This window comes from Sapajus apella, unplaced genomic scaffold, assembly GCF_009761245.1.
Source record: "Sapajus apella isolate SASKATOON/1434 unplaced genomic scaffold, GSC_monkey_1.0 scaffold144, whole genome shotgun sequence".
In the NCBI taxonomy this organism is placed as follows: domain Eukaryota; kingdom Metazoa; phylum Chordata; class Mammalia; order Primates; family Cebidae; genus Sapajus; species Sapajus apella.
Window position 1 is genome coordinate 2,003,671 of NW_022437084.1, and position 27,430 is coordinate 2,031,100.

The 27,430-nt window shown below is 56.6% G+C and overlaps 3 protein-coding genes across 6 annotated transcripts in view; all 3 read right to left on the reverse strand.

Moving 5' to 3' along the window:
• The window catches only part of LOC116540787 (myosin-binding protein C, fast-type-like), a 43,901-nt gene extending 40,513 nt beyond the window's left edge, over positions 1-3,388 (reverse strand). The window contains exons 1-3 of the mRNA XM_032264527.1: positions 3,275-3,388; positions 739-816; positions 139-225 (exon numbers count right to left, since the gene is read on the reverse strand). Coding sequence (XP_032120418.1) covers positions 139-225; positions 739-816; positions 3,275-3,293 — 184 coding nt within the window. The 5' untranslated portion in view covers positions 3,294-3,388. The remainder of the gene's footprint in view (positions 1-138; positions 226-738; positions 817-3,274) is intronic.
• Positions 3,389-3,952: 564 nt separating this feature from the next.
• On the reverse strand, positions 3,953-17,077 carry SPIB (Spi-B transcription factor). Its single transcript, XM_032264528.1, has 6 exons — positions 17,012-17,077; positions 16,035-16,062; positions 13,897-13,969; positions 13,405-13,619; positions 12,370-12,539; positions 3,953-4,208 (listed from the first exon to the last, which is right to left on the reverse strand). The coding sequence occupies exons 1-6, from the start codon at positions 17,032-17,034 to the stop codon at positions 3,953-3,955; spliced, it is 765 nt and encodes a 254-aa protein (XP_032120419.1). The 5' UTR covers positions 17,035-17,077.
• An 881-nt stretch (positions 17,078-17,958) lies between these two features.
• The window catches only part of POLD1 (DNA polymerase delta 1, catalytic subunit), a 32,345-nt gene continuing 22,873 nt past the window's right edge, over positions 17,959-27,430 (reverse strand). For 3 of the 4 annotated variants that reach the window (XM_032264442.1, XM_032264440.1, XM_032264441.1), the window contains 11 exons: positions 27,054-27,201; positions 22,925-23,020; positions 22,476-22,613; positions 21,045-21,220; positions 20,410-20,562; positions 20,171-20,273; positions 19,449-19,581; positions 19,242-19,355; positions 18,864-18,916; positions 18,692-18,789; positions 17,959-18,138 (listed from right to left, as the gene is read on the reverse strand). In XM_032264442.1, the coding sequence (XP_032120333.1) occupies positions 18,033-18,138; positions 18,692-18,789; positions 18,864-18,916; positions 19,242-19,355; positions 19,449-19,581; positions 20,171-20,273; positions 20,410-20,562; positions 21,045-21,220; positions 22,476-22,613; positions 22,925-23,020; positions 27,054-27,201 (1,318 nt within the window). In that variant the 3' untranslated portion in view covers positions 17,959-18,032. Of the gene's footprint in view, positions 18,139-18,691; positions 18,790-18,863; positions 18,917-19,241; positions 19,356-19,448; positions 19,582-20,170; positions 20,274-20,409; positions 20,563-21,044; positions 21,221-22,475; positions 22,614-22,924; positions 23,021-25,110; positions 25,594-27,053; positions 27,202-27,430 lie in introns of those variants that run through there. The other variant, XM_032264443.1, reaches the window with a different exon arrangement.

A 27,430-nucleotide genomic window follows, 5' to 3' on the forward strand; every position in this document is an offset into this window, starting at 1 on the left:
CCCAGCCCTCCTCCCTCAGACCCGGGAGTCCAGACCCCAGCCCCTCCCCCCTCAGACCTGGGATTCCAGACTCTAGCCCCTCCTCCCTCAGATTCAGGGGTCCAGGCCTCCAGCCCCTCCTCCCCAGGGTTCCCTCACCATTCTCCACTGAGATGGAGTCTGGCTTCTTCAGGAAAATTCCAGTGGGCTCCTCTGCAGTTGGGGACTGGTCCTCGGGTGGAGCTTCTGCTCAGGGGACAGGATTAGGATGAGGAGGTCTGAGATGGGCTGGCGGGGACAGTGGGCCACTTTGGGGAAGGGACTTAGAGACAGGGAGGGACCCTCTGCTCAGAAACCAAACATCACGGGGGTGAAATGGCTTTTCCTGGCCTGGGAAAGGCCACTGGTCACCCTTGTGGCTGTGTGACCTTGGCCAGACTCCCCCACCCCTTTGGGCCTTGGTTTCCTCATCTGGAGGTCACTCAATGGACTTTGGAGTGGGAGAGGTTTAGAGATTGGGGCAGAACTTGGCAATCAACCAGCCAGTTGATGGGAGCTGAAGCCAGCCGAGGTGCTGGGCTCTGCGTGGCGGTGCCAGGGAGCCCCGGGAAGGCTGGGAGCATGGCAGGCGTGGGTCAGCCCTGGGGCTATATGGGGACAGATTCAAGGACAGAGGCTGGGGGAAGGCCGGGGTGAGGCGCATCGGGGAGGACGGAGATGAGAAGCCAGGCCGGCTGAGCCCAGGGGACACCTCCTCACCTTTGGGGGCCTCTGCAGGCGACTCCTTAGGGGGAGCCTCCTTGGGGGCTTCTTTGCCTTTGGGGGCCTTTTTGGCCACTGTAAGGTAGGGGATATTCACTGTTGAGCATGCAGTCAGAACAGTCCTCCCTCTGACCCAAGAGTCCTGGCCCCCAGCTCCTCCTCCCTCAGACCCAGGAGTCCAGACCCCAGGCCCTCCTCCCTCAGACCTAAAGTTCCAGGTCCCCATCCCCTCCTCCCTCAGACCCAGGAGTCCAGGCCCCCACCCTAGGTATAAATTTATCTGAGAGTCTGTGGGATCGGGTTTCCCTTACCCCCAACAGGCCCTGCCCCATCCGCCCAGGCCACCAGGCCCTGACCTTTTGGGTCCAGGGGTATAATTAGCTCTCCCTCCGGGCTGGAAACTGGACACCTGGTGCTGACCGCAGCATCCTTCCCTGCCCTGCCTGCTGTTCCTTGCTGGCTGGGTCTGTAGCTACAGCAGGGGCCGGACCCACCCCACAGCCTGCTTGGCCTGATGCCAGCGGACCACACATCCCAGGAGGGGGTCCACCCAGCGGTACGTGTTTCCTGCGGTGAGTTCCTCATAGAGAGAAAGCCTCATCTCCACAGAGAGTGTTCCCCAGTCCCAATCAAAGAAGGTCCCCAAACCCCACAGAAAGGACCCCATCCCCTATATGAAGAAAGACCCCTAATTCCTACACAGGGAAACCTCAGTGCCCATAAAAATGAGGCTCCCCCACCCTTAATACAAAGACTTCTCCTGTGACTCCATGCAGATGGGAACCACTAATCTTTTTTTTTTTTGAGATGGAGTCTTGCTCTGTCGCCCAGGCTGGAGTACAATGATGCAATCTCAGCTCACTGTAAACTCTGCCTCCCCAATTCAAGCAATTCTCCTGCCTCAGCCTCTTGAGTAGCTGGGATTACAGGCATGCACCACCACACCGGCTAATTTTTGTATTTTTAGTAGAGACAGGGTTTCACTATGTTGGTCAGGCTGGTCTCGAACCCCTGACCTTGTGATTCACCCATCTCGGCCTCCCAAAATGCTGAGATTACAGGTGTGAGCCACCGCGCCTAGCCAGAACCACTCATCTTTATGCCCACAATCACCCCATAGCCTACAAAGAAGGTGCCTCAGAGTCTGTTTGTTTTCCCCTAGCAGTATCTCGCTCTGTCTCCTAGGCTAGAGTGCAGTGGCAAGATCTAGGCTTACTGCAACCTCCGCCTCCCGGGCTCAAGTGATCCTCCCGCCTCAGACTCCTGAGTAGCTGGGACTACAGGCATACACCCACAAGCCCAGCTAGGTTTGTGTTTTTTGTAGAGACAGGGTTTCACCATGTTGGCCAGGCTGGGCTTAAACTCCTGGGCTCAGGCGATCCACAAATCTTGGGCACACAAGGTGTTGAGACTGCAGATGTGAGTCACTGAACTGGGAAATTTTTACTGTTGTTGTTGTTGTTGCTTGAAACAGGGTCTCACTGTGTCACCCAGGCTGGAGTGCAGTGGCATGATCACAGCTCACTGCAGCCTCGACTGCCCAGGCTCAAACAATCCTCCCGTCTCAGCCTCCCAAGTAGCTGGGACTACAGGCATGCACCACTACACCTGGTTAATTTTTAACTGTTTGTAGAGACAAGGTCTCTACATATGGCCCAGGTTGGTCTTGAACTCCTAGTCTCAAGCAATCCTCCTGCCTCGGCCTCCCAAAGTGCTGGGATGACAGGTGTGAGCCACTGCACGTGGCCCCCTCTGAGTCTTTGCTCTAAGAAGTGGCCCAGACCCTGCGGGGAGGATGCCATCCCTGAATGTGGAGAACCCAATCACGTGAAGAGGCCTCCCAATCTGGGTAGACTCGGAGGCTCACATCTGCCATCTCAGCACTTTTGGAGGCTGAGGCGTGTGGATCACCTGAGGTCAGGAGTTCGAGACCAGCCTGGCCAACATGGAGAAACTCAGTTTCTACTAAAAATACAAAAATTAGCCAGGCATAGTGGCGCACACCTGTAATCCCAGCTACCTGAGGCAGGAGAATTGCTTGAACCCGGGCGGTGGAGGTTGCAGTGAGCCGAGATTGCACCACTGCAGTCCAGCCTGGGCGACAGAGCAAAACTCCAACTAGAAAAAAAAAAAAAAGACCTCCCCAGTCTACACACATAGGACCCCCATCCTCATCAAGCAAAAGGAATCCAATTTACAACCCCATCTCCACCAGAGATGGGTCCCCCCAAACACTTACAAGTAATCACTTACCTGCAGAGTGAAGGGATCCCTCATCCCACACATATATGAGACCACCCCCATTTCATACAAGGAAGGAAAATCCTGTCCCAAAGGGAAGGGGACCCTCTTCCCCATGCAGAGCCGAGACCTTCACCCTACACACACGGGAACCCTCATTCCACACAGAAAAGGGAGCCTCCTCTTCACACAGAGAAGGTCCCTCCTTCTCCCAACCTTACAAGTCCCAAATACCCATTCAGAAAAGAAGAACCCCATCCATCCCCACACAGGGAGGGGGTCCTGGAGCCACCTGGTTTTGCCTCAGGCATGTTGGAGGACCTCCTCCCGCTCCTCTGACTGCAGCTGCGTCCTGATAAGCCCTAGGGAGGACAGGTGGGCCCCCAGGGGGAGCCTTTTAAGGAGTCCTGAGACTCCCAGAAGGCTCCAGGAGGCTTCAGACCTTGGGGCCGCCCCACATTCCGCCCGCATGTTCTAAAGGGCGAGAAATAACAGCTGGACCAAGAGAGATGGCTGAGAGCCAGGTCCCCAAGGAGGAAGGGCTGGGGCTCAGACACCTGGGTCTGATGGAGGAGGGGGCTGGGGCTCGGACATCCAGGGTCTCAGGGAGGAGGGGGCTGGGTGCCTGGACTCCTGAGTCTGGCAGCAGAAGCAACCGGGGTCCCAGATTCTTGCGTTTTCTAGAAAGGAGCGCCTGGACGCCTGGCTCCCAGGAGGAGGAAGAGGAAGAGATCGAGAGTCTCCAGGGGGCAAGGGCTGCGGGCCAGAGCTCTGGCATGAAGTAGGGCGGGGAGGAACAGGGTCTAGGAAGCCATTCTTAGCATCTGCAAGTCAGGAGTTTTCGGGAAACCGGAGCCGGGAGGGAGGGTCCGGTTTCCCAGCGTAGGCAGGACGGCGAAGGGGGGAGGAGGTCCCCGTGCCTCCGGGAAGGGCGCCGGGGCTCTGGGACTCCGGAGTCTCGCGCCCAGGCCTAGGCAAACCCGAAGGCCTGGGCCCCGGCCACCTGGGACGCGGACTGGCCGCCGCCCTTCCTGGGACCGCTCCCCGCGACTCTTCCCGGAGCGGGCACCCGACGCGGGTAGGGGGCAGGCGTCCCCGGCGGGGGCGGGCGGGAGGCTGGGAAGGCCCTGGAGGGCTGCCCGGACGCTGGCGCCCTTCCCGGCGGGAGACCTGCGACTTTCTGAATGGGGAGGCGCCGGACGCGGCGGGCGCCGAGGGGGCGGGGCCTGTGGAGGGCGGGGCTTGGGGACACCAGGTGTTGTGGGGGGGAAGGAGGGAAAGGGTGCTGAGGACTTAGGGTTAACGCGGGGGACCACCTGGCTAGTAACGCGGCGCGAGGGACCCAGTGTGAGGAAAACCAAGTCCCTTCTCTCTTTCTTCCTACTCATCTTCCCACCCCTCCTTTTCCAAAACCCCCTACGAGCCGGAAAGTTCTGCGCCTCCAGGGAGCATCAGCCAATCCGACGTCAGCCCCGTGTGATGTCACGGGTTGCCAGGCAGACTGCTACGGCGCTCCGGAGAGCCCCGCGAAGTTGGAGAGGGGCTCGGGCCTGCAGTGGCGCGGCCACCTGGAGCCCCTCCCCCGCCCCCGCGCCGGCAGCCCGAGGGCTCAATTCGGAGGGCAGGGGACAGAGACCCAGAAGGAAGGGGAAGCCGGGAGGAGGTGGAGAAATTCAATTGGCAGGAAGAGAGAAAGACATAAAACAAACGGAACACTCTGTGCCTGCATGTCAAGCCTCTTATTTCTCGGCATTCAAGTTTCAGACAGGTGTTGCTGTATGATGTCTTTGCGTTTTTTGTTTTTTGTTTTTTTGTTTTTTGTTTTTTTTTTTTGAGACGGAGTTTCCCTCTTGTTACCCAGGCTGGAGTGCAATGGCACGATCTCGGCTCACCGCAACCTCCGCCTCCCGGGTTCAGGCAATTCTCCTGCCTCAGCCTCCTGAGTAGCTGGGACTACAGGCACGCACCACCATGCCCAGCTAATTTTTTGTAGTTTTAGTAGAGACGGGGTCTCACCATGTTGACCAGGATGGTCTCGATCTCTTGACCTCGTGATCCACCCGCCTCGGCCTCCCACAGTGCTGGGATTACAGGCTTGAGCCACCGCGCCCGGCCTTTTTGTTAGTTTTTGAGACAGGGTCTCGCTCTGTCGCCCAGGCTGGAGGGCAGTGGCAGGATTACCGCTCACTGCAGCCTCGACTTCCTGTGCTCAAGTGATCCTCCCACCTCAGAAGTTCAGAGTAGCTGGAACTACAGGCATACGTCACCACGCCCAGCTAATTTTGTATTTTTTGTAGACGGGTGGGCGGGGGGCGGGGGCGCTCACTGTCTTGCCCAGGCTGGTTTCGAACTCCTGGACTCAAGCTATCCTCCTGCCTCGGCCCCCACAAAGTGTTGGGATTAGTATTGGGATTATGGAGCCACCCACCGCGCCAGCATGTAATTGTCTCTTTGAACGCCCGTGACGGCTCTCTGACAGCCCGCGGTCCCAGTGGAAGGGCGGGATTGCAGTCCCTCACAAAAGGTCCCAGGAGGTCTGTCTACTTCAGTTTGTCTTATTTTATTCTACATTTAGGGTGACAATGATAGCTTTTATAAAAAGTACCTTCTTTGTTGCAGGGGGCCCTGGGGAGGACGTTTTGCCCGCCCTTCCTCCCTCCGCCTCCCCACTCCTTCTCTTGAGGGCAGGTCCCAGCCTCGGCTCTGCCACCAGCCACTGTGTGCCTCCACATGGAAGTCTGCTGTCTCTGGGTCACTAGTATTCCCTCCTCCTCCTCTTCCTCCTCATCGTCCTCCTCCTCCTCCCGGGAGTGGGGTGGATTTCAGGTGATGTGTCAAAGGCTCAACAGGTCTGCAAAGGCTTTTTTTTGAGAAGGAGTTTTGTTCTTGTTGCTCAGACCAGAGTCTAGGGCGAGATCTCGGCTCACTGCAACCTCCGCCTCCCGGGTTTAAGTGATTCTCCTGCCTCAGCCTCCCAAGAAGCTGGGACTACAGGCATGCACCACCACGCCTGGCTAATTTTGTATTTTTGGTAGAGACAGGGGTTTCACCATGTTGGTCAGGCTGGTCTTGAACTCCTGACCTCTGGTGATCCACCTGCATCAGCCTCCCAAAGTGCTGGGATTACAGGTGTGAGCCACTCCACTGGGCCACAAGGGCTTTTTGAGATCTTCCTCCTTCTCCCTTTTTCACAGAAGGGACAAACTGAGGTTGGGAAGGAGCGAGTCATTCACCCTAGATCGACCTACCCACCTCCCACCCCCTTCCCCCCATTCCCCCCTCCCCAGGCTCAAGGACCTATGGCCTCTTGGCTGACAGCCTTTCTCTCCCTGAGGGTCCCAACCAGCACTCCCACAGCCCATCCAGGCTTCATGTTCTAAAACAGGCTTCAGGAGCTGCTGGGGTAAGACAGCCAGGGATGGCAGCCACTGGGGTAGACTGGAGAACAAATACTCCATTAAGACAGGCTACTGCCCTGTTCCAGCTCCCCACCCCTCACCGAAAACTATCCCACTCTCTCCAGATCGTCCAAAGTTTTAAGTGAAGGAAGAAATCTGCGTTATGCAAAGTCTCCCTATTTTGAATGGTCTGCTGTTTGTTTTTTGTTTTTAAGACAGTGTCTGGCTCTGTCACTCAGGCCAAGTTCAGTGGCACAATTACAGCTCACCACAGCCTCAACTTCCTGGGCTCAAACGATCCTCCCGCCTCAGCCTCCTGAGCAGCTGAGACCACAGGTGTGTACCACCATGCCCAGCTAATTTTCTTGTTTTGTAGAGATAAGGTCTCATTATGTTGCCCAGGCTGGTCTTGAACTCCCGGGTTCAAGGGATCCCCCTGCCTCGGCCTCCCAAAGTGCTGGGATTACAGGTGTGAGCCAGTGCCTAGCTGATGGTCTGCTGTAAATGTGGATCCTTCATACCTCCACTGCCACATGCTGCAGTGAACCAAAGAGACTACCATCAGGGACAGGGTAGGGGGTGACCACCTTGAGACCTCTAATTAGAAATAACATGGGTGGGGCTGGATGCAGTGGCTCACGCCTGTAATCCCAGCACTTTGGGAGGCCAAGGCAGGCAGATCAGGAGGTCAGGAGATTGAGACCATCCTGGCTAACATGGTGAAACCCCATCTCTACTAAAAATACAAAAAAAGTTAGCCATGCGTGCGGCATGCACCTGTAATCCCAGCTACTTGGGAGGCTGAGACAGGACAATTGCTTGAACCCAGGAGGCAAAGGTTGCAGTGAGCCAAGATTGTGCCACTGCACTCCAGCCAAGACTCCATCTCAAAAAAAAAAAAAGAAAAGAAAAGAAAAAGAAATAAGATAGGTGGGGAGCTTCCATGATCACCCAGAAATCAGTCTCATGGCCAGAGTGGTCCTCAGCATGGCCACAGGGAGGGCCACCAGGAAGGGTGGGGTCCCTAAAGGGCATATCAGATGGAGATCCTAGGAGGTCTCAGATGTGATTGGAGGATCCCAGATATAACAGGGGTGTCCCTGACAGGGCCCAGACGGACACATTTCACTGACTCCCCCATCCCCCACCCCAGACAGCTCAAGAGTGATTTCAGACATGACAAAAGGACCTCAGAGGAGCCCTAGTTGTGATTGGGGAACTCCAGACACATAAAAAGGGGACAGCAGAATGGTTCCAGAGAATTAGGGGATCTCAAAGATGAGGAGACAGATGTGACAACATAGCCATAGATGGGCAAAGAGATCTGAGACAATAATGGCTCTCAGAGGGCCCCAGACATAACTAGAAGATCTCAAATCCGACAAGAGGGACCCCTGGACAGGGCTCAGGGCTGCCTGCAGGGCCCCCAGCCCAGATGAGACTGAGGGTTTACACACACACAGGGATCTTAAAAAGGTCCCAGGTCTCCTCGCCAGGTTCTCAGATATCACAAGAAAATCCCAGAGAAGCTCTTGGGATTCTGGAAGAACTGCCACCCTGCCTCACCTAGTATAGTGGCCATCTCTCCAGCTCCTGGTCTCCCAGCCTCTCAGCCCAAAGAGGAACAGGGTTCCCGGGGCGGCCAGGGCACCTGACTCCTGGGCTCCTAGATTTCTTTTTTCTTTTTTTTTTTTTTGAGACAGAGTCTTGCCCTGTCACCCAGGCTGGAGTTCAGTGGTGCAGTCTTGGCTCACAACGGCTGCCTCCTCCTGGTTTCAAGCAATTCTCCTGCCTCAGCCTCCCCAGTAGCAAGGACTACAGACATGAGCCACCACGTCCAGCTTATTTTTAGTAGAGAAGGGATTTCTCCATGTTGGCCAGGCTGGTCTCAAACTCCTGGCCTCAGGTGATCCACCCACCTCGGCCTCCCAAAGTGCTGGGACTACAGGCGTGCACCACCGCACCTGGCCAATAACTGGGAGTTTTCAAAGCAGGACACTGTCTACAAGAATCCCATCTCTGCTGTTTCACAGCAGTGTGACCTTGGGGTGGTAACATAGTGATATCTTAATTTTTTTTTCAAGGCAGGGTCTTGTTCTGCCACCCAGGATGGAATGCAGTGGAGCAATCACAGTTCACTGCAACCTCAACCTCCTGGGCCTAAGTGATCCTCCTGCCTCAGCCTCCCCAAAAGCTGGGACTACAGCTACGTACCACCATGCCTGGCTAATTGTTTTATTTTTTGTAGAGATGGGGTCTTGCTATGTTGCTCAGGCTGGTCTTGAACTCTTGGGCTCAAGCAATCCTCCTACCTCAGCCTCCCAAAATGCTGGGATTACAGATGTGAGCCACTGCACCCCGCTTGAATTCTTATAATTTTAGGCTGCCTCAGCATTCATGTAAAATATTAAATTGGAGGCTGGGCACGGTGGCTCACACCTCTAATCCCAGCACTTTAGGAGGAGGCCAAGGTGGGCGGATCACCTGAGGTCAGGAGTTCGAGACCAGCCTGGACAACATGACGAAACCCCGTCTCTACTAAAAATACAAAAAATAGCTAAATATGGTGGCTGATGACTATAATCCCAGGTACTTGGGAGGCTGAGGCAGGAGAATTGCTTGAGCCCAGGAGGCAGAGGTTGCTGTGAGCTGAGACCATGCCATTGCACTCCAACCTGGGCACCAAGAGTGAAATTCCATCTCAAAACAATAAAAAATAAAACAAAAGTTGGACTTTCTCATGCTGGAAGCAGGGCCATCCCCCTTGGCGGTTTCCAGTTCCAGATCTGCCTCCCCACTTCCTCAGTGTGGGTGACCCAGACGTCTCCTTTATGCAGCTGCCTCCTGGGGACCACCTCCCTGTGGGACAGCCACGGACAGCCTACTTGATGGCCATGCATGGACTGGGCAGATGCCTCAGTGACCCCCTCTCAGGCACAGCGTGACTTCCTGGAACTTGATCCTGCTTGCTTTCAACCCACCAATTATGCTATTTATTTATTTGTTTGTTTTGAGATGGAGTCCTGCTCTGTTGCCCAGCCTGGAGTGCAGTGGCATGATCTTGGCTCACTGCATCCTCCACCTCCTGGATTCATGAGATTCTCCTCCCTAGGCCTCCTGAATAGCTGGGATTATAGGTGCCCACCACCATGCCTGGTTAATTTTTGTATTTTTAGTAGAGATGGTTTCACCATGTTGGCCAGGCTGGTCTTGAACTCCTGATGTTAGGTGATCCACCGGCCTCATCCTCCCAAATCCTGGGGTTATAGGCATGAGCCACCGTTCCCGGCCTGAACCACCAATTAAAATCCCCCACAGGAAACCTGTTTGGCTGTTGCCTTGGACCCAATAAAGGCATCAGTCCACTGGTCCCTCTCTCTCCCTCCCTGCCTGCACTCCCTGACCCCTGTGTGTGCAGCCTCCAGGCGTGCCATGTATGCCCCAGGACCTATATAGGCAATAAAATACTTATTTCCGGCTGGGTGAGGTGGCTCATGACTGTAACTTCAGCAATTTGGGAGGCTGAGGTGGGAGGATCACGTAGGCTCAGGAGTTGGAGATCAGCCTGGGCAATGTAGCAAGACCTAACCTCTGCAAAAATTTAACAAATTAGTCAGATGTAGTGGTGCATGCCTGTGGTCCCAGCTACTCAGGAAGCTGAGGCAGGAGGATCAATTGAGCCAGGAGTTCCAGGCAGTAGTGAGCCGAGATTGCGCCATGCACTTCAGTCTGGGTGACAGATGGAGACCTTGTCTCATAAATAAATAAAAATAAATAAAATATTTATTTCCATCTTGTGTGTTTCCTGGTCATCGGAGAGGTCCTCTCCATCTTAAATATCCTAAGTTAAAACAGCTGACTTAACTTCTCTGAACCAAAGCCTCCTCAGGCACAAATGAGGCTAGGTAGCCGGGCACAGTAGCTCACGTCTGAAATCCCAGCATTTTGTGAGCCCAGGACTGGTGGATCACCTGTGGTCAGGAGTTTGAGACCAGCCTGGCCAACATGGCGAAACCCTGTCTCTATTAAAGATACAAAAATTAGCTGAGCGTGGTATGGTTGCCTATGATCCCAGCTACTTTGGAGGCTGAGGCAGGAGGGATTGATTGAACCCAGGAAGTGGAGGTTGCAGTGAGCCAAGATCACACCACTGCACTCCAGCGTGGGCGACAGAGCAGGACTCTGTCTCAAAAAAAAAAAAAAAAAGAAAAAGAAAAAAAAAAGAAACTGAGGAGCCCAGGAGTCAGGTGCCCTGGCCTCTCCTGGACCTTGTCCCGCTTTGGGCTGAGAGGCTGGGCGACCAGGAGCTGGAGAGATGGCCAACTCTAAAAAAATTTTTTTAAATGAGGCTGAATTTTTTTTTTTTTTTTTGAGACAAGTCTTGCTCTGTCATCCAGGCTGGAGTGCAGTGGTGTGATCTCGGCTCATGCAACCTTTGCCTCCTGGGTTCAGGCAATTCTCCTGCCTCAGCCTCCCAAGTAGCTGGGATTACAGGCATGCACCACCACACCCTGCTATTTTATTTTTTATTTTATTTATTTATTTTTTTGAGATGAAGTCTCGCTCTGTTGCCAGGCTGGAGTGCAGTGACTCGATCTCAGCTCACTGCAACCTTTGTCTTCTGGGTTCAAGCGATTCTCCCACCTCAGCCTCCTGAGTATCTGGAATTACAGGCATGTACCACCATGCCCCAATAATTTTTTTTGAGACAGAGTTTTGATCTTGTTGCCCAGGCTGGAGTGCAATGGCATGATCTTGACTCACTGCAACCTCCGCCTCCCAGGTTCAATCAATTCTCCTGCCTCAGCCTCCTGAGTAGGTGGGACTATCGGCATGCACCACCACCCCCAGCTAATTTTTTTATTTTTTTTTTAATTAAAAAAGTTTTTTTAGGGTGGAGTGCAGCGGCATGATCTCAGCTCACTGCAACCTTCACCTCCCGAGTTTAAGCAATTCTCTGCCTCGGCCTCCTAAGTAGCTGGGATTACAGGTGCCTGCCACCATGCTCAGCTAATTTTTTTTGTATTTTTAGTAGAGATAGAGTTTCACCAACTTGGCCAGGCTGGTCTTGAATTCCTGACCCTGTGATCCAACTGCCTTGGCCTCCCAAAGTGCTGGGATTACAGGTGTGCGCCACCATGCCCAGCCGGATTTTTGTGTTTTTAGTAGAGACCGAATTTTGCCATCTTGGCCAGGCTGGTCTCAAACCCGTGACCTCAGGCGATCCGCCCGCCTCAGCCTCCCAAAGTGCTGGGATTACAGGTGTGCACCACCATGCCCAGCCTGATTTTTGTATTTTTAGTAGAGACCGGATTTTGCCATGTTGGCCAGGCTGGTCTCAAACTCCTGACTTCAGGTGATCCACCCACCTCAGCTTCCCACACCTGCTGGGATTACAGGTGTGTGCCACCACACCCAACCTGCGTGTTGAGTTTTACAGTCCATTGTAGAACAGGTAGTGCCAGGTGCTTCGCAAGGTGCTTTACAATGATGAGCTCACTTAATCTCCGTCATAACCCCGTGAGATGGGGATGATGACAATGATACTCATTTTACAGATGAGAAACTGAGGCCCAGACACAGAAAGTAACAAGTGATCCCAGCTTCCCTGTGGTTGAGCATAAAGGATGTCGGGCACTTGGGCAGGGCAAGGGTTGAACCGTTGGGGTTGATAGCGTGATTATTTCTGTTGCTGTGGTGTTGGGAATGATGGTGAAGGGGCTGACTTATTGAAAAACTCACTCTGTGCCTGGCACTGCTGTCCTATTTACACATGTTTTCTCGTTTAATCCTCCCAACGACCTCATGAGGGTAGACACTATCACCTCCATCCCTATGGTAAAGACAGGAAACCTGGGCACAGAGAGGTAGAGGCACTTACCCAAAGTCACACAGCCAGCAGGTGGTGCGGATCTGGGAGCTGCTCTGAGCCCAGGAAGCCACAGTGCTTTCAGCCCCCTCACCCACCTCCAGCTGGCATCTCCCCCACCCCAGCCACTCCCGCATACCTGCCTCGGATCCCTTCCCCTCAGGGCCTGCCATGAGGGCCTCATCCGACTCGCTGTCCGAGACCTCCAGGGCTGGGCTGTCCAACGGTAAGTCTTCCTCCTCTGACAGCACGGGGCTGGGGTACGGGGCATATGCCGGGGGACCCAGGGTCTGCGGAAGGTCAGGGTCACCTGCACGTCCAGGGTCCCCTTCTCTCCCTTTACTCCCTCCTCTCAGGCCCCCAAGGTGGCCCTCCTGGCTCTGGTCTCCATCTTTGCTGACAGCCTGGACTTTGGCCTTTGTTTGGATCACCATGCTGTGGCCAGAGGACACCTGAGGTTCCTCCTTAAAGCAGGCCCAAGACTGATAAAGCCAGTCCTCCCTGTCCCTGTCTTCCTGTCACTATCTCTCTTGACTCACTGGTGCAGTGGAGCAGAAATGGAACGGAACCTGGGAGGTGGCTGCAGGGGTCACTATGTGCAGTCTCAGTGCAGTGCCTGGCACCCAGCAAACCTCAGCCAAATGACCAAGCTTGAGTTTTCTTTTTTTTCCTTTTTTGAGACAGAGTTTCACTCTTTCTGCCCCGTCTGGAATGCAGTGGCACGATCTTGGCTCACTGCACCGTCCGTCCCCCGGGTTCAAGCCATTCTCCTGCCTCAGCCTCCCAAGTAGCTGGGATAACAGGCATGCGCCACCAGACCCAGCTAATTTTGTATTTTTAGTAGAGATGGGGTTTCTCCACGTTGGTCAAGCTGGTCTCGAACTCTCGACCTCAGGTGATCTGCTCTCCTTGGCCTCCCAAAGTGCTGGGATTACAAGTGTGAGCCACCGCACCTGGCCCTTCTTTTCTTTTTTTTGACACAGGTTCTTGCTCTGTTCGCCCAGGCTGGAGTGCAGTGGTGTGATCCCAGCTCACCACAGCCTCAACCTTCTGAACCCAAGCAATCCTCCACCCACCTCAGCCTCCCAAGTAGCTGGGATCACAGGCGTGCACCACCATGGCTGGCTTGATTTTAACTGTCCCCTTACCACTCACCTGGCTGGCGAAGTCCTCCATGGGGTATGCGTGGAGGCCGGGCCCTGGGGCCTCCAGGCTGGGGGCCAGTTCAAGGCTCCCTGCAGGGCTGTAGGTGGAGGGTCCATAGCAGAGCGGGGCAGCCTGGGGGTGGCTAAAAGAGGCTGCTGCAGGGTCGAAGGCTTCATAGGGGGCAGCTGGGACAGGTGGGGCCACAGTCCAGTCCCACAGGGAGTCTGGGGGAAGGGCACTGAGTCAGGAGCTGGGAGGTCTGACCGAGGCCTCCTCCCAGGCTAAGCCCCCAGCACAGAGAGGCCATTGTAGGCTGTGCAAATCTTTGACCCCAGGATTTGCATGGGGGAGCGGATGGGTGGGAGAGGAAAGGGGAGGAGGGCTATAGGCCTGGGCCATCTTTATCCTGTTGTGCTAGGCGATGACCTCCCCTGGGCCTCAGCTCCCCCATCTGCGAAATGGGCCTCAAGGCAGGAAGGGCACTGGGCTGGGGTCACTCACCGGGAGCCCCCTCTGAGTCAGGGTAGCTGGAATGCTTGCAGCTGTCCAGGTCATAGAAGACGCCATCTGGGTACTAATACAGGGTGCAGGTGGGAAGAGGGGTCATCCCAGGCCTTGGGGAGTCCCAACCCCCACCCTGGACCCTTGGGGGGACTCCAGCACAGACAGGGGAGAGAAGAGGGGAACCTGGAGTGATCAGAAACAGACCAACAGAGAGACACAGAGACTAGGCATCAAAGACAGGGACAAAGAGACAGAGATACAGAGAGTAGAGACAACCCAAGAGGGACACACAGCAGCCAGCTCCTGCTAAGACGGTGGGCTCCCAAGACACCCCAGCCCCTCACTGGCACACAGTTTGCACATCAGGGCGCCTGGAGAAGGGGCAGAAGTACTCTCCCAGCCTTGTCTGCCTGGTGGTCTCCGGAGGCAAAGGGCAAGGGGAAATGGAAGTTTTTCACTTCACAGAGGCAGGGCTTCAATGCTTTTAAAATAAGCCTCCAGCCCAGGCGTGTCGTCCCAACACTTTGGGAGGCCGAGGCGGGCAGATCACCCAAGGTCAGGAGTTCGAGGCCAGCCTGCTCAACATGGTGAAACCCCCGTCTCTACTAAAAATATAAAAATTAGCTGGGTCTGGTGGCAGGTGCCTGTAATCCCAGTTACTTGGGAGACCAAGGCAGGAGAATCGCTTGAACCTGGGAGGTGGAGGTTGTAGTGAGCCGATATCCTACCACTGCACGCCAGCCTGGGTGACAGAGCGAGACTCTGTCTCAAATAAATAAACAAACCTCCATATGTTGATTTGCCCGAAGAATCATGTGTTGCTGCTTCAAGAACTCGCGTCTAGGAAAAGCTAAAGCTAGACCCACATCATGCCTAGGCCGGGGCAGTCTCACTCCTCGGCATTTAATCAAGAGAACTGAAAATGCATGTGCACCAAATAGCCTTGTTTCCGAATCATCCCAGCAGCTTTATTACAAGTTTCCAACTGGAAACAGCTCAGGTGTCATCCGCAGGCGAAGGGCTAAACAAACGGTGGTATGGGCTAATCGTGGAGTATTATACAGCAAAGAAAAAGGACAAACACCTGACACACACTTCATGTGGAGTGAGGGAAGCCAGGCCCCAAAAGGGACATGCTGCATGACTCGCTTTATATGAAGTTCAAAAGCAGGCAGCTGGACACAGTGGCTCATACCTGTAATCTTTGCACTTCAGGAGGCTGAGGCGGGTGGATCACTTGAGGTCAGGAGTTTGAAACCAGCCTGGCTAACATGGTGACACACTGTCTCTACTAACAATACAAAAATTATCCGGGCGTGGTGTTGCACACCTGTAATCCTGGCTACTTGGGAGGCTGAGGCAGAATTGCTTGAACCCGGGAGATGGAGGTGGCAGTGAGACAAGATCATGCCACTGCACTCCAGCCTGGGCGACAGAGTGAGACTCTGTCTCAAAAAAAAAAAAAGGCAAAACAAATTACAGATTGGTGGTGGAAATACCAGAGAAAGGTATTGACTGAGAAGAGACAGGAAGGAATGTTCCAGAGTGATGGAAACATTCTGTATCTTGATCTGCCATGTGGCTTCAAGGTGTGTGTGTGTGTGTGTATATATATATATATATATAAAATGCAAAAACTCACTGATGTGTCCACAAGATTTGTCACATTACTGACTTGTAAGTTACACTTCAATTTAAAAAAACAAACAAACATGGATGGGGTGTGAATGTGGAGGGGCATAAACAAGGGTTTCTTTCAACCACATCAGTAAGATGTGATTTCTCAGACTGCGTTGTGGGTTCAAGGGTGTTGGGTATAGTATTCCGTGTCTGAACTATTACGGAATACAATATTTAAAAATACGGAGAAAAAAGAAGGAAAGGAACACATAAACACGTTTGCTGAGTGTGAGATGGGCAGAGAGACATGAAATCACAAGGAAGTGGGTTCAAGCCTGAGAGGGGGAGAGAGACATGGGAGATACGGATGGGGGTGGCGGGAGATACCAAGGGGGAGTTCAGAAACAAAGTGGCAGGAAGAGGCGGAAGGGGAAACTGAGGCAGGAAGCAACTGACTTCACCGAGGGAGGTCACCACGGGCCACCCTTCCCTGGCCCCCAGGTGCCCCAACTCACCAGACAGCTGAAGTGTGGCCCATCAAGCCTGGAGGAGGGGGGAGACAGTGGCATGTCAAGGCTGCCTCCAGCCACCTGAGTCTCAAAGTGGTTGGGGGCTGATGGGGAGGAGGCAGCAGCTGTCACCACCGCAGCCCTGTGTGAGGGACCAGCCCCACCACATTCACCGACTCCCCCACTACCCACTGCTGGGACAGGAAGTAGGGGGGGTAGGGGGCAGGCAAATGTCCCCCTCCTCCCCAGAATTTGCATAGACATCCTGGTGGGGAGAAGCAGGGAAAGTGAGGGAGAGAAAGTCCCCGGAAAGGTGTGGGATGGAGAGCGGGCCTGGGCCAAGTGGGGCCTTGGTGGCAAATCAGTTAAATGGGTCCAGCTTGTATCAGAGGTGAGGGATGCAGAGATATCTGGGTGGAGAGGGGGAAACCCGAAGGAGACTCAGATGAGGAGGTGCGAGGAAAGGTTGGATGGGGAGAAAGGTGTGCAAATTCACACACAGAGGCAGGGAGGATTCCTGGAGCCCCAACTGGACGCACTGCTGGTGAGGGTGAGGCAGAAGGAAATGAAAAGGCAGAGAAAACTGGAGACAGAGACACAGAGACAGGCAGAGACAGAGAGCAACAGGCAGAAAACAGAGAGCCAGGAGATGCCAGATACAGAGGGAGCAGACCCGGGGAGACCCGGGGAGATGGGAGTTGCAGACGGCAGAGTGAGCCTAGGAGGATGCCTGCAGGAGAGCACGCTAGCAAGTGTCCCCAGGACATGAGATCTTTGGGGACCAGGAAAGACAGGCACTGAGGGGATGGAGAGTCCGAAGTGAAGAGGGAACAGAACCCGAAGGGGCAGGAGAAAGGGCAGACCCCTCCCCTCCTCTCCCACGCACCTGCCCTGAGCAGAGAGACCGCTGCCCATGGGTGAGGCCCCACAGAGGGGCAGCGCAGGTGGGGACCCCGAGTGCAGGTTTGGGGGCCCTCACTTACTGTGCAGCCTCCAGGGCGAGCATGGTGGTGCCGGGCGGGCTGTGTGCAGCCCGCTGCAGCCGCCGCCCCTATTTATATCTTGGCCCAGCCCCTGCCAGGGGGAGGAGGGTGCTCGCTGGCCACAAGCTCGGCCCTCCTCGAAAATCCCCTCAGGGAGGGGGCCAGGGGAGGGGGCTGGATTGCACAACCCCTTTGTCACGTGGCAAGGAGGGCAGGCCAGGGGCTGTCTGGATTTGGGGATCCCCGTGGGCTAGGGTTGGGGGATTGACCTTGAGGGGTAGAGATGGGACAGAAGCTGGATTTGGTCCCACCCTGAAAAAGTCAAGGGCTGGGGTTCGCTGAAGGGGGGAATCAGGAAGGGGAGGATCCAGACCCAGAAGCTGAATTCCAGCAGGGGCAGGCTGGAGGCCGAGGGCAAGAAGACTGTCCCCCGGGGGACGTGTGAGGTGACTGACGGTGTCTGAGGGCAGTCAGAGGCCGCGGGGATAGAGATGGGAGTCACTGGGGGGAAACCCAGACCCGAAGCCCATTGCCAGGACCCTGATGTGGAAACATCGTGGGTGTATGACCTGGCGGGGGGGTCCTCTTGGCCGTGCTTGCGAATGGAAGCCTCGGGGCCTGGGGCTGCCCCAAGGCCTGGAGGAAACATGTCAGCACCTGGAAGGCGGGGCAGCCACCGGGGTCCCCAGGGTCAACCCCAGGGAGGGCTGGGCCAGGGCCAAACACCTGGGGGCCCTAAACAGGGCAGAGAAGTACTGGTGCCAGTGTTCATTCAGGGCCAGAGAGGAAACTGAGGCAGGCTTGGCCGACATGAACCAGGCAACACAGGTGGGAACCCGGGGGCGCTTCTCCTGAGGATGAGGTGTGGTGGGGGCCTCAGGAGGGTCGCAGCCAGGCCCAGGGCTTATGAAACCAGACCTGGTGCCCCCAGAGACCACAAAGTGCCATGTAGCAAAAGTCCAGAACTTTATTCATTCTCACCGGCCCCGCCCCAGCCCCACCCCGTGGGATGCTTGCAAGGTCACCAGGCCTCGGGGCCAGGGGGCCCGAAGCGCCGCAGGAGCTGCTCCTGGTCCTCCAGGTCCTTCCGCACCTTCTTGCGCATGTAGAATATGGGGCAGTCCCGGCTGCAGGTGGGGAGGGGACAGGGTCAGGGCCAAGGCCCAGTGCCCAGTCTGGGAGAGGGGTGGGGGCTGTTCCCAGGACTTTGGCCCCTGCCTGCTGCCCAGCCCACCTGCCCCCTCCTGCAGCGGGCTGTTTGCTCAGCGGGCATGGGGGAGGCGATAACAGCGGGTGCCCGGCAGTGTGCAGGCCAGGGCTGGCCGTATATCACCTGTCACCTGGCGTGGGAACCCACCCCGCCCACCCGTTCCCTGGGGAAAGCCCGGCCCCGCCCTGGGGAGGGGGCCAGGAAGGCCGGGTGTGTCGGGAGGACAGCCTTTTCCCAGGCAACACTGGGTGGATGCCGGCCCTGCCTCCCTAAGCACCCACCCCCTCTGGGGGGCTGGGATGGGTCCATTTTGTGGGCAAGGACACTGAGGCTCAGGAGACCTCACAGCTGGAAGGGGATGGGCAGGGAGGATGCTTGGGAGAGGTCTTGGAGTAGAAGGCCGGGTCCATAACCCACAGGCCTGGGAGCCGGGAAGGGCGGGGCAGGCGGGGGTCAGCCTCGGCGCACACCTGGTGCAGATGACGTCCTCGTGCAGGCTGCCCTGGCAGCGCTGGCACTGTGTCCAGAGACGCGAGAAGCGCTCCTCCAGGGCATTCAGATGGGACACCTGGGGACGGCAGCGGCTGAACAGGGCGCCCTGGTCTCCCCACCTACCCGCTCCTCACCTCCCGGCCCTCTCACCTCCTTCTGATACAGCTCGGACTCTCGGGGCTGGCAGAACTCACACACAGCTCCTGCGGGGGAGGCGGGTCAGCACCGAGGGCTGGGGCCGAGCCAGGGCCTGGGCCACCTCATCCCTGCCCCTTCCCTGCCTGCTGCCAATCCCAGCTTCTGAAACTCCCCGGAGGCTGGAGAACAACGGAGCGAGTGTGCCGGGAAAACTCCCCTGGGGAACTCCCCGGGTGGGGGCCGAGGACCCTCCGTGGGGGGTGGGCAGAGAGGAGCCACTGCCTAGGGGCCCAGGGCCTGCTGGGTGGCAGTGCCAGCCCGTGTGGTGGGTGTCTAGGAGCGGGGGTGCTGGCAGAGGCAGGCCAAGGGGCAGTGGTCGGGGCGGCTCACCCTGGTGGCTGAGCACGGTGCGGCAGCCGATGCAGCAGTTGCGGCGTTTGGCGAAGGCCAGGAGGCCGCCCACCTTGCCTGTGAGCACCGTTTTGCAGCGTGTGTGGTCCCCCCCTGCAAGAAGGAGGCAGACGAGGAGGTGGGTGGTGAGCTAGTGCCCTCCCCTGCCCCTGGGATGTCCCCAACCCCTCCCCCCGCGCCCCTTACTCAGCAGCACGGCCTCGGCGCGGCCCTCGCCCAGGATGGGCTCGAAGATGCGCAGGAGGGGCTTGGCCAGCTGCTGCTCCAGGTAGTACTGCGTGTCGATGGGCAGGCTGTGCTCCAGCACGAACAGCGGGTCCTGCGGCCACATGGCAGTCACACCCAGGCCACCCAGGGAAGGGTGCCGGGTCAGACACAGGGACAGTGGCCTGGGGGTGGTCAAGGGGTCTGGACTCTTACATCTAAGGGAGGAGGGGGCTGGGGGCCCAGACCCCCGGGTCTGAGGGAGGAGGGGCTGTGACATGGGGATCCTAGGTATGGGATGGGGTCAGAGGTCATGAAGGAGTCTCTGTGCCACAGAGTCTATGGGGCTCTCAGGTCACCACAGAAGGGTCAGAGTTCACAAGAGGAAGCAAGGATGAGGAGGGGGTTAGGAGGTCAGAGGTCATGGGCTAAGATGTGGGTCACTGCGGGTAGGGGTAGAGTGGGAGGGTTATGAATCCAAGGGAACCCCCTTCCACAGGGGAGCAAGGGAGGCGTCAAAACAGAGGGAGACCTCCAGAGGGGGCCGAGGCCACGCCCAGGCTGCCACGGGGGGGGGGGGGGGGCAGTTCTCAGGGCCCCACAGGGCAGGGGAGGCCCCGCCCTTCCCGCAGGCCCGCCCATCTCGGAAAGCAGAAGTGAGAGTGAGGGGGCTGGGCGGGAGCAGGCAGCCAGGTGGGCCTGACCTCGGACTTCATGTAGGCGGCCACGCCCTTGGCGGCACTGATGATCACGTAGGGGACGCGGTCGCCCAGGCTGGGCGCACTCCCGGGGTCCCGCTTCCTCATCCTGCGTGGAGACGGGCGGCGGGTGGGTGAGGGCAGGTGGGTGGCGGGGGTGGGGGTGGGGGCGTAGGAAGTGGTGGGCCCAGCTGGCAGGAAGGAGGGGGCTATTTCTGGCCGGGCCACCCGCCCCGAGGCAGGACCTCTCGGCCAGCTCCACGTGGGCCTGCTTGCCGGCGTAGTCGGAGGCCGCGCGGGTCAGCTCCTTGGTGATGACCAGCTGGGAGATGTCAATGCGGTTGCACAGCAGGTCGGAGATGACGTCCTGCGCGTGGGCCACCGCGCCCTCAGGGTCTCTGTGGGAGAGCGGACCGCACAGGCCAGTGTCACCAAAAGGCGCCCAGGGCCAGGCTGGTGCCTCAGGGCTGGGGACCAGGATGAGCTCTCAGGGCTGAGGCTCAGGGCAGGGAGGGGCCCTTCCTACCACAGGCTGCAGAGTGGCAGAGGCAGGGCCTGAACCCACAGCTGCCCAAGGCGACTCTTTCCACTGCTTCACCACCGAGCAAGAGCTGGGCCTGACACCTGTGTTCCCAGGGGAGGAGGGGGTGGGGATCTGGACCCCTAGGTCTGAGGGAGGAGGGGGCATGGGGGTCTGGACCCCTGGGCCTATGAGAGGAGGGGCTGGGGGTTCTGGATACTTGCATCTAAGGAAGGAGGGGGCTGGGGGTCTGGACTCCTGGGTCTGAGGGAGGAGGTGCTAGGGATCCAGACCCCTGAGTCTGAGTGAGGAGGGGCTGGGGCCTGGAACCCTGGGTCTGAGGGAGGAGGTCCAACATACCTGTCAATGAGCAGCCGGCGCAGCGAGGCGGTGACCAGGTTGGCCACCAGGGGGCAGTTGTCCCTGCGCACGGCCTCCAGGCCCTTGCAGTCCATGCGGTCGTGGGCGTCGGGCCGGGAGGAGAACAGCAGGCCTGCGTAGCGCTTCTTGCTGATGAGCAGGTACGGGAAGTAGACCTGGGAGGGAGCCGTGGCTGAGACCCCTGAGCCTGCAGAGGCCGAGACCCCTGAGCCTGCGGAGGCTGGGCCCCAGTCCCTACACTCCCCCAGAAACTGAAGGCAGACAGCATCCCAGATGCAGGAGGAGGACACGGGAGCCACACCCTGAACCTGGTGGGATGGGCCCTGAGACCCTGAGTGTGGCTGGAAGCAGCTCCTGAGGCCCCTTGGCATGCTGGGGCCCCCCATACCAGGGACCCCAATCTGAAACAGAGACTGAGATAAACCCAGAGATAGTCCCTAAAACATGAGAGCCCAACTCGGGAGACAACGAGGCATCCCCAGGAGAGGTGAGACTAAGGCTGGGTGAGCCCTGAGGCAGAGACCTCCCCAGCCTTCCAGGCTCCAAGTTCAAGGGCTGGCACAAGAGCTCGTTAAACCACAGGGAAAAAGTACAGTGTGAGGACCGGGAGGGTGGCTCAGGAGGCCAAGGCAAGAGGATTCTCAGAGCCCAGGAGTTTAAGGCTGCAGTGAGCTGTAAACTCCCCACTGCACTCCAGCCTGGGCAACAACAGGGCGAGACCCAGTCTTTTCAAAAGAAAATGTGGGCCAGGCGCAGTGGCTCACACCTGTAATCCCAGCACTTTGGGAGGCCAAGGCAGGTGGATCATCTGAGGTCGGGAGTTTGAGACCAGCCTGACCAACATGGAGAAACCCCGTCTCTACTAAAAATACAAAATTAGCCGGGGGTGGTGGCGCATGCCTGTAATACCAGCTGCTCAGGAGGCTGAGGCAGGAGAATCACTTGAACCTCGGAGGTGGAGGTTGCCGTGAGCCGAGATCTCGCCATTGCACTCCAGCCTGGGCGACAACAGCGCAACTCCCTCTCAAAAAGAAGAAAAGAAAACATGGCGCAAGGTTTCCTGGGACCAGGTGTACCATATCCCAAGGGCTGGGGCCCTTGGCACTGGTGCACACATCCAAGATGCAGCCCCATCGGGGTTCCCGTGCGGAGGGCAGCTCCACATCTGACAGGTACTAGGAAACCTCACAAGCAGGGACACTGTGACAGGGTTTGCAAAGAACAGCTGCCACCCAGCGTAACAAAGGCCAAGGCTATGGAGGCTTCGGAAACCAAGGCCCCATCCTCAGGAGGATCTAGGCAGCAAAATACCTTCACACTGTGGCTTACGTGAACCGGAAGAATGATGGGACGCCCTGAGTCCCCGGATGAGGGCACCCTAAATGGAGAGCCCCTGATGGAGCCACACACCTTCTCAAACTCCAGCCGGATGGGCGACGGGAAGTGACCGGACACCCAGTCTGCGGCCTCCCGCCCCAGGGCCATCGCCTCGGCCACCGAGGACACGCCGAATCGGCACATGACGGAGTCGGTGTCACCATACACCACCTGCGGGAGGGGTTAGGGAGTCGGTGTCACCATACACCACCTGCGTGGGGGGTTAGGGAGTCGGTGTCACCATACACCACCTGTGTGTGGGGGGGTTGGGGGTAGGTGGTGTGTGTGTGAGAAGCAGGGTCCATTCTGTCAACTTCTGTGGGGGGGGCAGTGGCAAGTGGCTAATGCTAACGGGAACCCAAGGACACAACAGGAGAGCGGGCAGGATGTGACCAGGAGGCACGGGGACATGGGGCCCGGCCCTGCTTCCTCCCCCCACCTGCCCTGGGCCCATCTCAGGGCAACGGTGGGCAGCCCCCGACCTTGGCACTGGTGCTGTAGCCATTCTCCACTGTGTACTTGGACTCCACCAGTTGCTTGGTTTTCTCAATCATCTGGCGTCCGAACCCCGTGACGCTCTGTCGGGGAGAGAATCAGGCTGAGTGAAGCCCTGGGAGCCATCTGCCGTGAATGTGGGCAATGGGTGGTGGTGGGGGAGTCCCACCTCTGCCATTGTCCAGTGGTATGGGCTTATGCACAAGCCACTCTGCCCCTCCTGGGCCTCAGTTGCCAAATCTGCAAAATGGGACTACAAGGCTGCTCCTCAATGGTCAGGTGGAAACAAATGGGTTCCCCAGATGGGAGTTCTGGGCACACATGAGGAACTGAATACATCAAATGCATGCTGGAAAGGCTGCGCCTGAAGAGGCCACTGGCTCAGTGTTTCCCTGAAACTGTGACATTCTGGGCAGGTCTCTGTGGTACAGGACCACTGACAGAGCTGGCCCCTCCCTGGAAGCCAGCAGTGCCACAGCCATCCCTGTGCAACCAGAACTGGCCCTACCTACACACTAACAAATGCCCCACAGGGCAGGGGATGGTACCACCCTGACTAAAAAACCATTGAGAAACCCGCTGTCGTATTTTAGAATTAAGAAAACTGAGGCCAGGCATGGTAGCTCACGCCTGTAATACCAGCATTTTGGGAGGCCAAGGCGGGTAGATCACTTGAGGTCAGGAGTTGGAGACCAGCCTGGCCAACATGGTGAACCCTCATCTCTACTAAAAATACAAAAATTAGCCAGGCCCACGTGGTGGTGTGTGCCGGTAATTCCTGTTACTTGGGAGGCTGAGGCAGGAGAATCACTTGAACCCAGGAAGCAGAGGCTGCACTGAGCCAAGATCGCATCACTGCACTCCAGCCTGGGCAACAGAGCGAGACTTCATCTCAAGAAAAGAAAATTGGCTGGGTGCAGTGACTCATGCCTGTACTCCCAGCACTTTGGGAGGCGAAGGTGGCGCAATCACTCTAGGTTAGGAGTTCGAGACCAGCCTGGGCAACACGGTGAAACTCCATCTCTACTAAAAATACAAAAAAAACCCCCATAAAATCCTGAGGGTGGGGGAGGGGACAGTAGGGAGAGATGGGGGTGCTTCTTTTGTTTGTTTGTGTAGATCCAGTCAGGAAATCTGTGTAACTATTTGGTCCATTTACATTTATGGTTATTACTGATACAGTTTGGCTTATGTCTCCCACTTTACTGTCTGACTTTTACTTGTTCCACCTGTTCTATGTTACTTTTTATTTCCTTTGTAATCTTTTCCAGACATAATTCAATACACACACACACACACACACACACACAGAGAGAGAGAGAGATATATATGTCTTTTTTTTTTTTTTTTTTTTAAAGAGACAGGAAGCCAGGCACCATGACTCACACCTGTAATCCCAGAACTTGAGGTGGATGGATCACCTGAGGTCAGGAGTTCAAGACCAATCTGACCAACATGGTAAAACGCTGTTTCTACTAAAAATACAAAAATTAGCCAGGCATGGTGGCGGGCGCCTGTAATCCAGCTATTGAGGAGGCTGAGGTAGGAGAATCACTTGAACCCGGGAGCTAGAGGTTGCAGTGAGCAGAGATTACGCCACTGCACTTCAGCCTGGGTGACGAGGTGAGACTCCATCTCAAAACACCAGGTGCGATGGCTTACGCCTGTAATCCCAGCACTTTGGGAGGCTGAGGAAGGCGGATCACGACGTCAAGAGATTGAGACCATCCTGGCCAACATGGTGAAACCCCATCTCTACTAAAGATACAAAAATTAGCTGGGTGTGGTGGTACACACCTGTAGCCCCAGCTACTAGGGAGGCTGAGGCAGGAGAATTGCTTGAACCTGGAACTGCAGAAGTTGCAATGAACCAAGATCGTGCCACTGCACGCCAGTCTGGGCGACAGAGCGAGACCTTGTCTCAAAACAAACCAACAAACAAAAACTAAAAGAGACAGCATCTCAACTCTGTCACCCAGAATAGTGTAGTGATGCCATCACAGCTCACTGCAACTCAATCTATTGGGTTCAAGCGATCTTCCTGTCTCAGCCTTCTGAGCAGCTGCGACTACAGGCATGAGCCCCCGCCATGCCTACCTAGCTTGGTTGTATTTTTTAGACAGGGTTTCACTGTGCTGCCCAGGCTGGTCTCGAACCCCTGGCCTCAGGTGATCCTTGCTCCTCAGTGTCACAGAGCGTTGGGATTACAGGTGTGAGCCACTGTGCCTGGTTCAATACATTTTATTATTCCATCCCTTGATCCATAAGCTTGAGAGACAGAAATAAGGAAAGAGGTCAAGAGACAGAAACGGAACAGAATGACAGAGAGGAGCAGCTGAGAGAGAAAAGAAAAGACAGAGGCACAGGGTCGGTGAGAGGCGGCCCCAGGGGAGGGCCACGTGGTGCTCTCTTGGCTTGGCCTCTGCTTTGGAGCTGGGGCCTCATGTCCACAAAGCCGCCCCTTTCCACCAAGGAGGCTGGGGAGGCAGCCGGTGCCTGCAGAGGGGAGTTGGGGGCAGGCATGCAGTGACTCACTTTGTTGCAAAGAAAGGTCTGGGTCTTGCCTGGCTCCTGGAAGGCCCACTAAGTCCCTAGAATATCCTGCCTGATAACAGTGTCTCTGTTCCAGCCTCGGCAACATGGCGAGACCCCATCTCTACAAAAAATAACAAAAATAGCTGGTGTGTGCCTGCAGTCCCAGCTACTGGGGAGGCTAAGGTGGGAAGCTCACTTGAGTCCGGGACGTTGAGGCTGCAGTGAGCCATGATTGTGCCACTGCACTCCAGCCTGGGAGACAGAGTGAGACCCTGTCTCAAAAAAAAAGAAAAAAAAAAAATGTGTCCGTGTACCTGAGACTTTGAACCACACCAGGCGGGTTTACACTCGTATGATTTACAGCGGGGCCCTGGGCCATGCAGTATCGGTTTGACCTCTAGGGGTCACTGAATGGCCTGGGGATGGAGACACTAAAGCCAGTCACAGGGCGCTTCGTGCCTACAGGACTGACACCCAAGTAAAACCCTGGACCCCAGAGCATGGGTGAGAACCTCTGGTTGGCAATGCTGCACGTGCGGCCACGTATCAACACTGGGAGAAAGGAGGGCCATCCTGGCAACTCTACTGGGAGAGGACACCTGGAAGACACGCCTGGTCCCTCCTAGACCCTGCCCTGTGAACCATTTCCTTTGCTGAGTTTAATCTGTGTCCTTTTGCTGTATTGAATCATGACCATGAGAACCGGCTTTTCCAAGCTCTCTGAGTACTTCTCGTGAATCACTGAACCTGAGTGGGCTTTGGGGTACCAGAAGTTTGGGTGGGTATGTGTGTGCACAGTCCCCACCCATTGGGAATTCATCCAGCCTTTTGCCCAGAGCCCTGTGAAAACTGGCACAGTGCCCAGGCAGGGAGGGAGCTCCCTGCAGCTAGAGGTAACCAAGCAGAGGGGCACAACTACTGGCCTGGAATGTGCCAAGACCCAAGTTCCAGGGGAGAAGGCTGGATAAGAAGACCCTTCTGAGGCCCTCATGGGCCAGGAGCTGGGGCACTCACCCCAGCTTGGCAAAATCTGGGAAACTCAGGCCCTCTGTGGTTTCAGAGTCTGTTTTTCTGTCCAAGCAGCAGAGCTGCCATGGGTAAGCAGGCTGGGATGCTGCTGTGAGGACGGCGAGCGGCTTCCCACCCCTTCCTGGCCTGTGTGAGCGATGCCTTCTGAGGGTGGTGGGTCCCGCCCAGCCTTCTCACTCCCCGACAGTCCGCACCTCCCGCTTTATCCGTCTGCAGGGCTCTTAGTGCCACGTGTGTTCCACGTGTTTACCACGGACCTGTGAGTGTTCCCACTGAGCTGCGAGCCAAACGGGGACAGGAGCTCTTATCCCTTTTGCCCCCCTCTGTACCCCTAGGGCACAGAGTGAGCCCTGACCACAGTTCGTGCTCAGCAGGCGTTTGCTGAGTGAATGAATGGACCAATCGCTCAAGCCACGGTGGTATCCTCTCTCTAGAAGGCCAGTGAGTCGCGGCGCCCAGTCCTCTGGATACAAGTGCCCAACATGGAGCCCTGGTATCCTACACAGGGGGCCCACCTGCCCCCAATTACCTGCCAGAGGCCTGAGTGCTCACCTGTGAGATCTCCAGGCACGGCAACTTGCCCACCTGGGCGCCAGTGAAGCCATATACGGAGTTGGCGCTCACCTTCAGCGCCAGCTGCCGCCCATCCAGGACCTGGCGCCGCAGGGGGTCTGTCTCCCTGGACAGCTCGGCCTTGGCCCTGCAAGGGAACACAGATAAAGCACAATCAGACGGCACCCTGGGCATTGGTCAGGGCTCCTTTCTGGAAGTGGGTGCAATGTACAGTTGGGCGTGCTGTGCACTGCACAGAGGCTTCTGGTCAAGGGGGCGAAGGGAAGCTGCCAGGAGGGGGCGCCTGGTGTCATTTCACACACAGCTTCGGGCAGTGCGGCCAGGTAGCCAATGAGGGACAGGGATTGCCCAGAGAC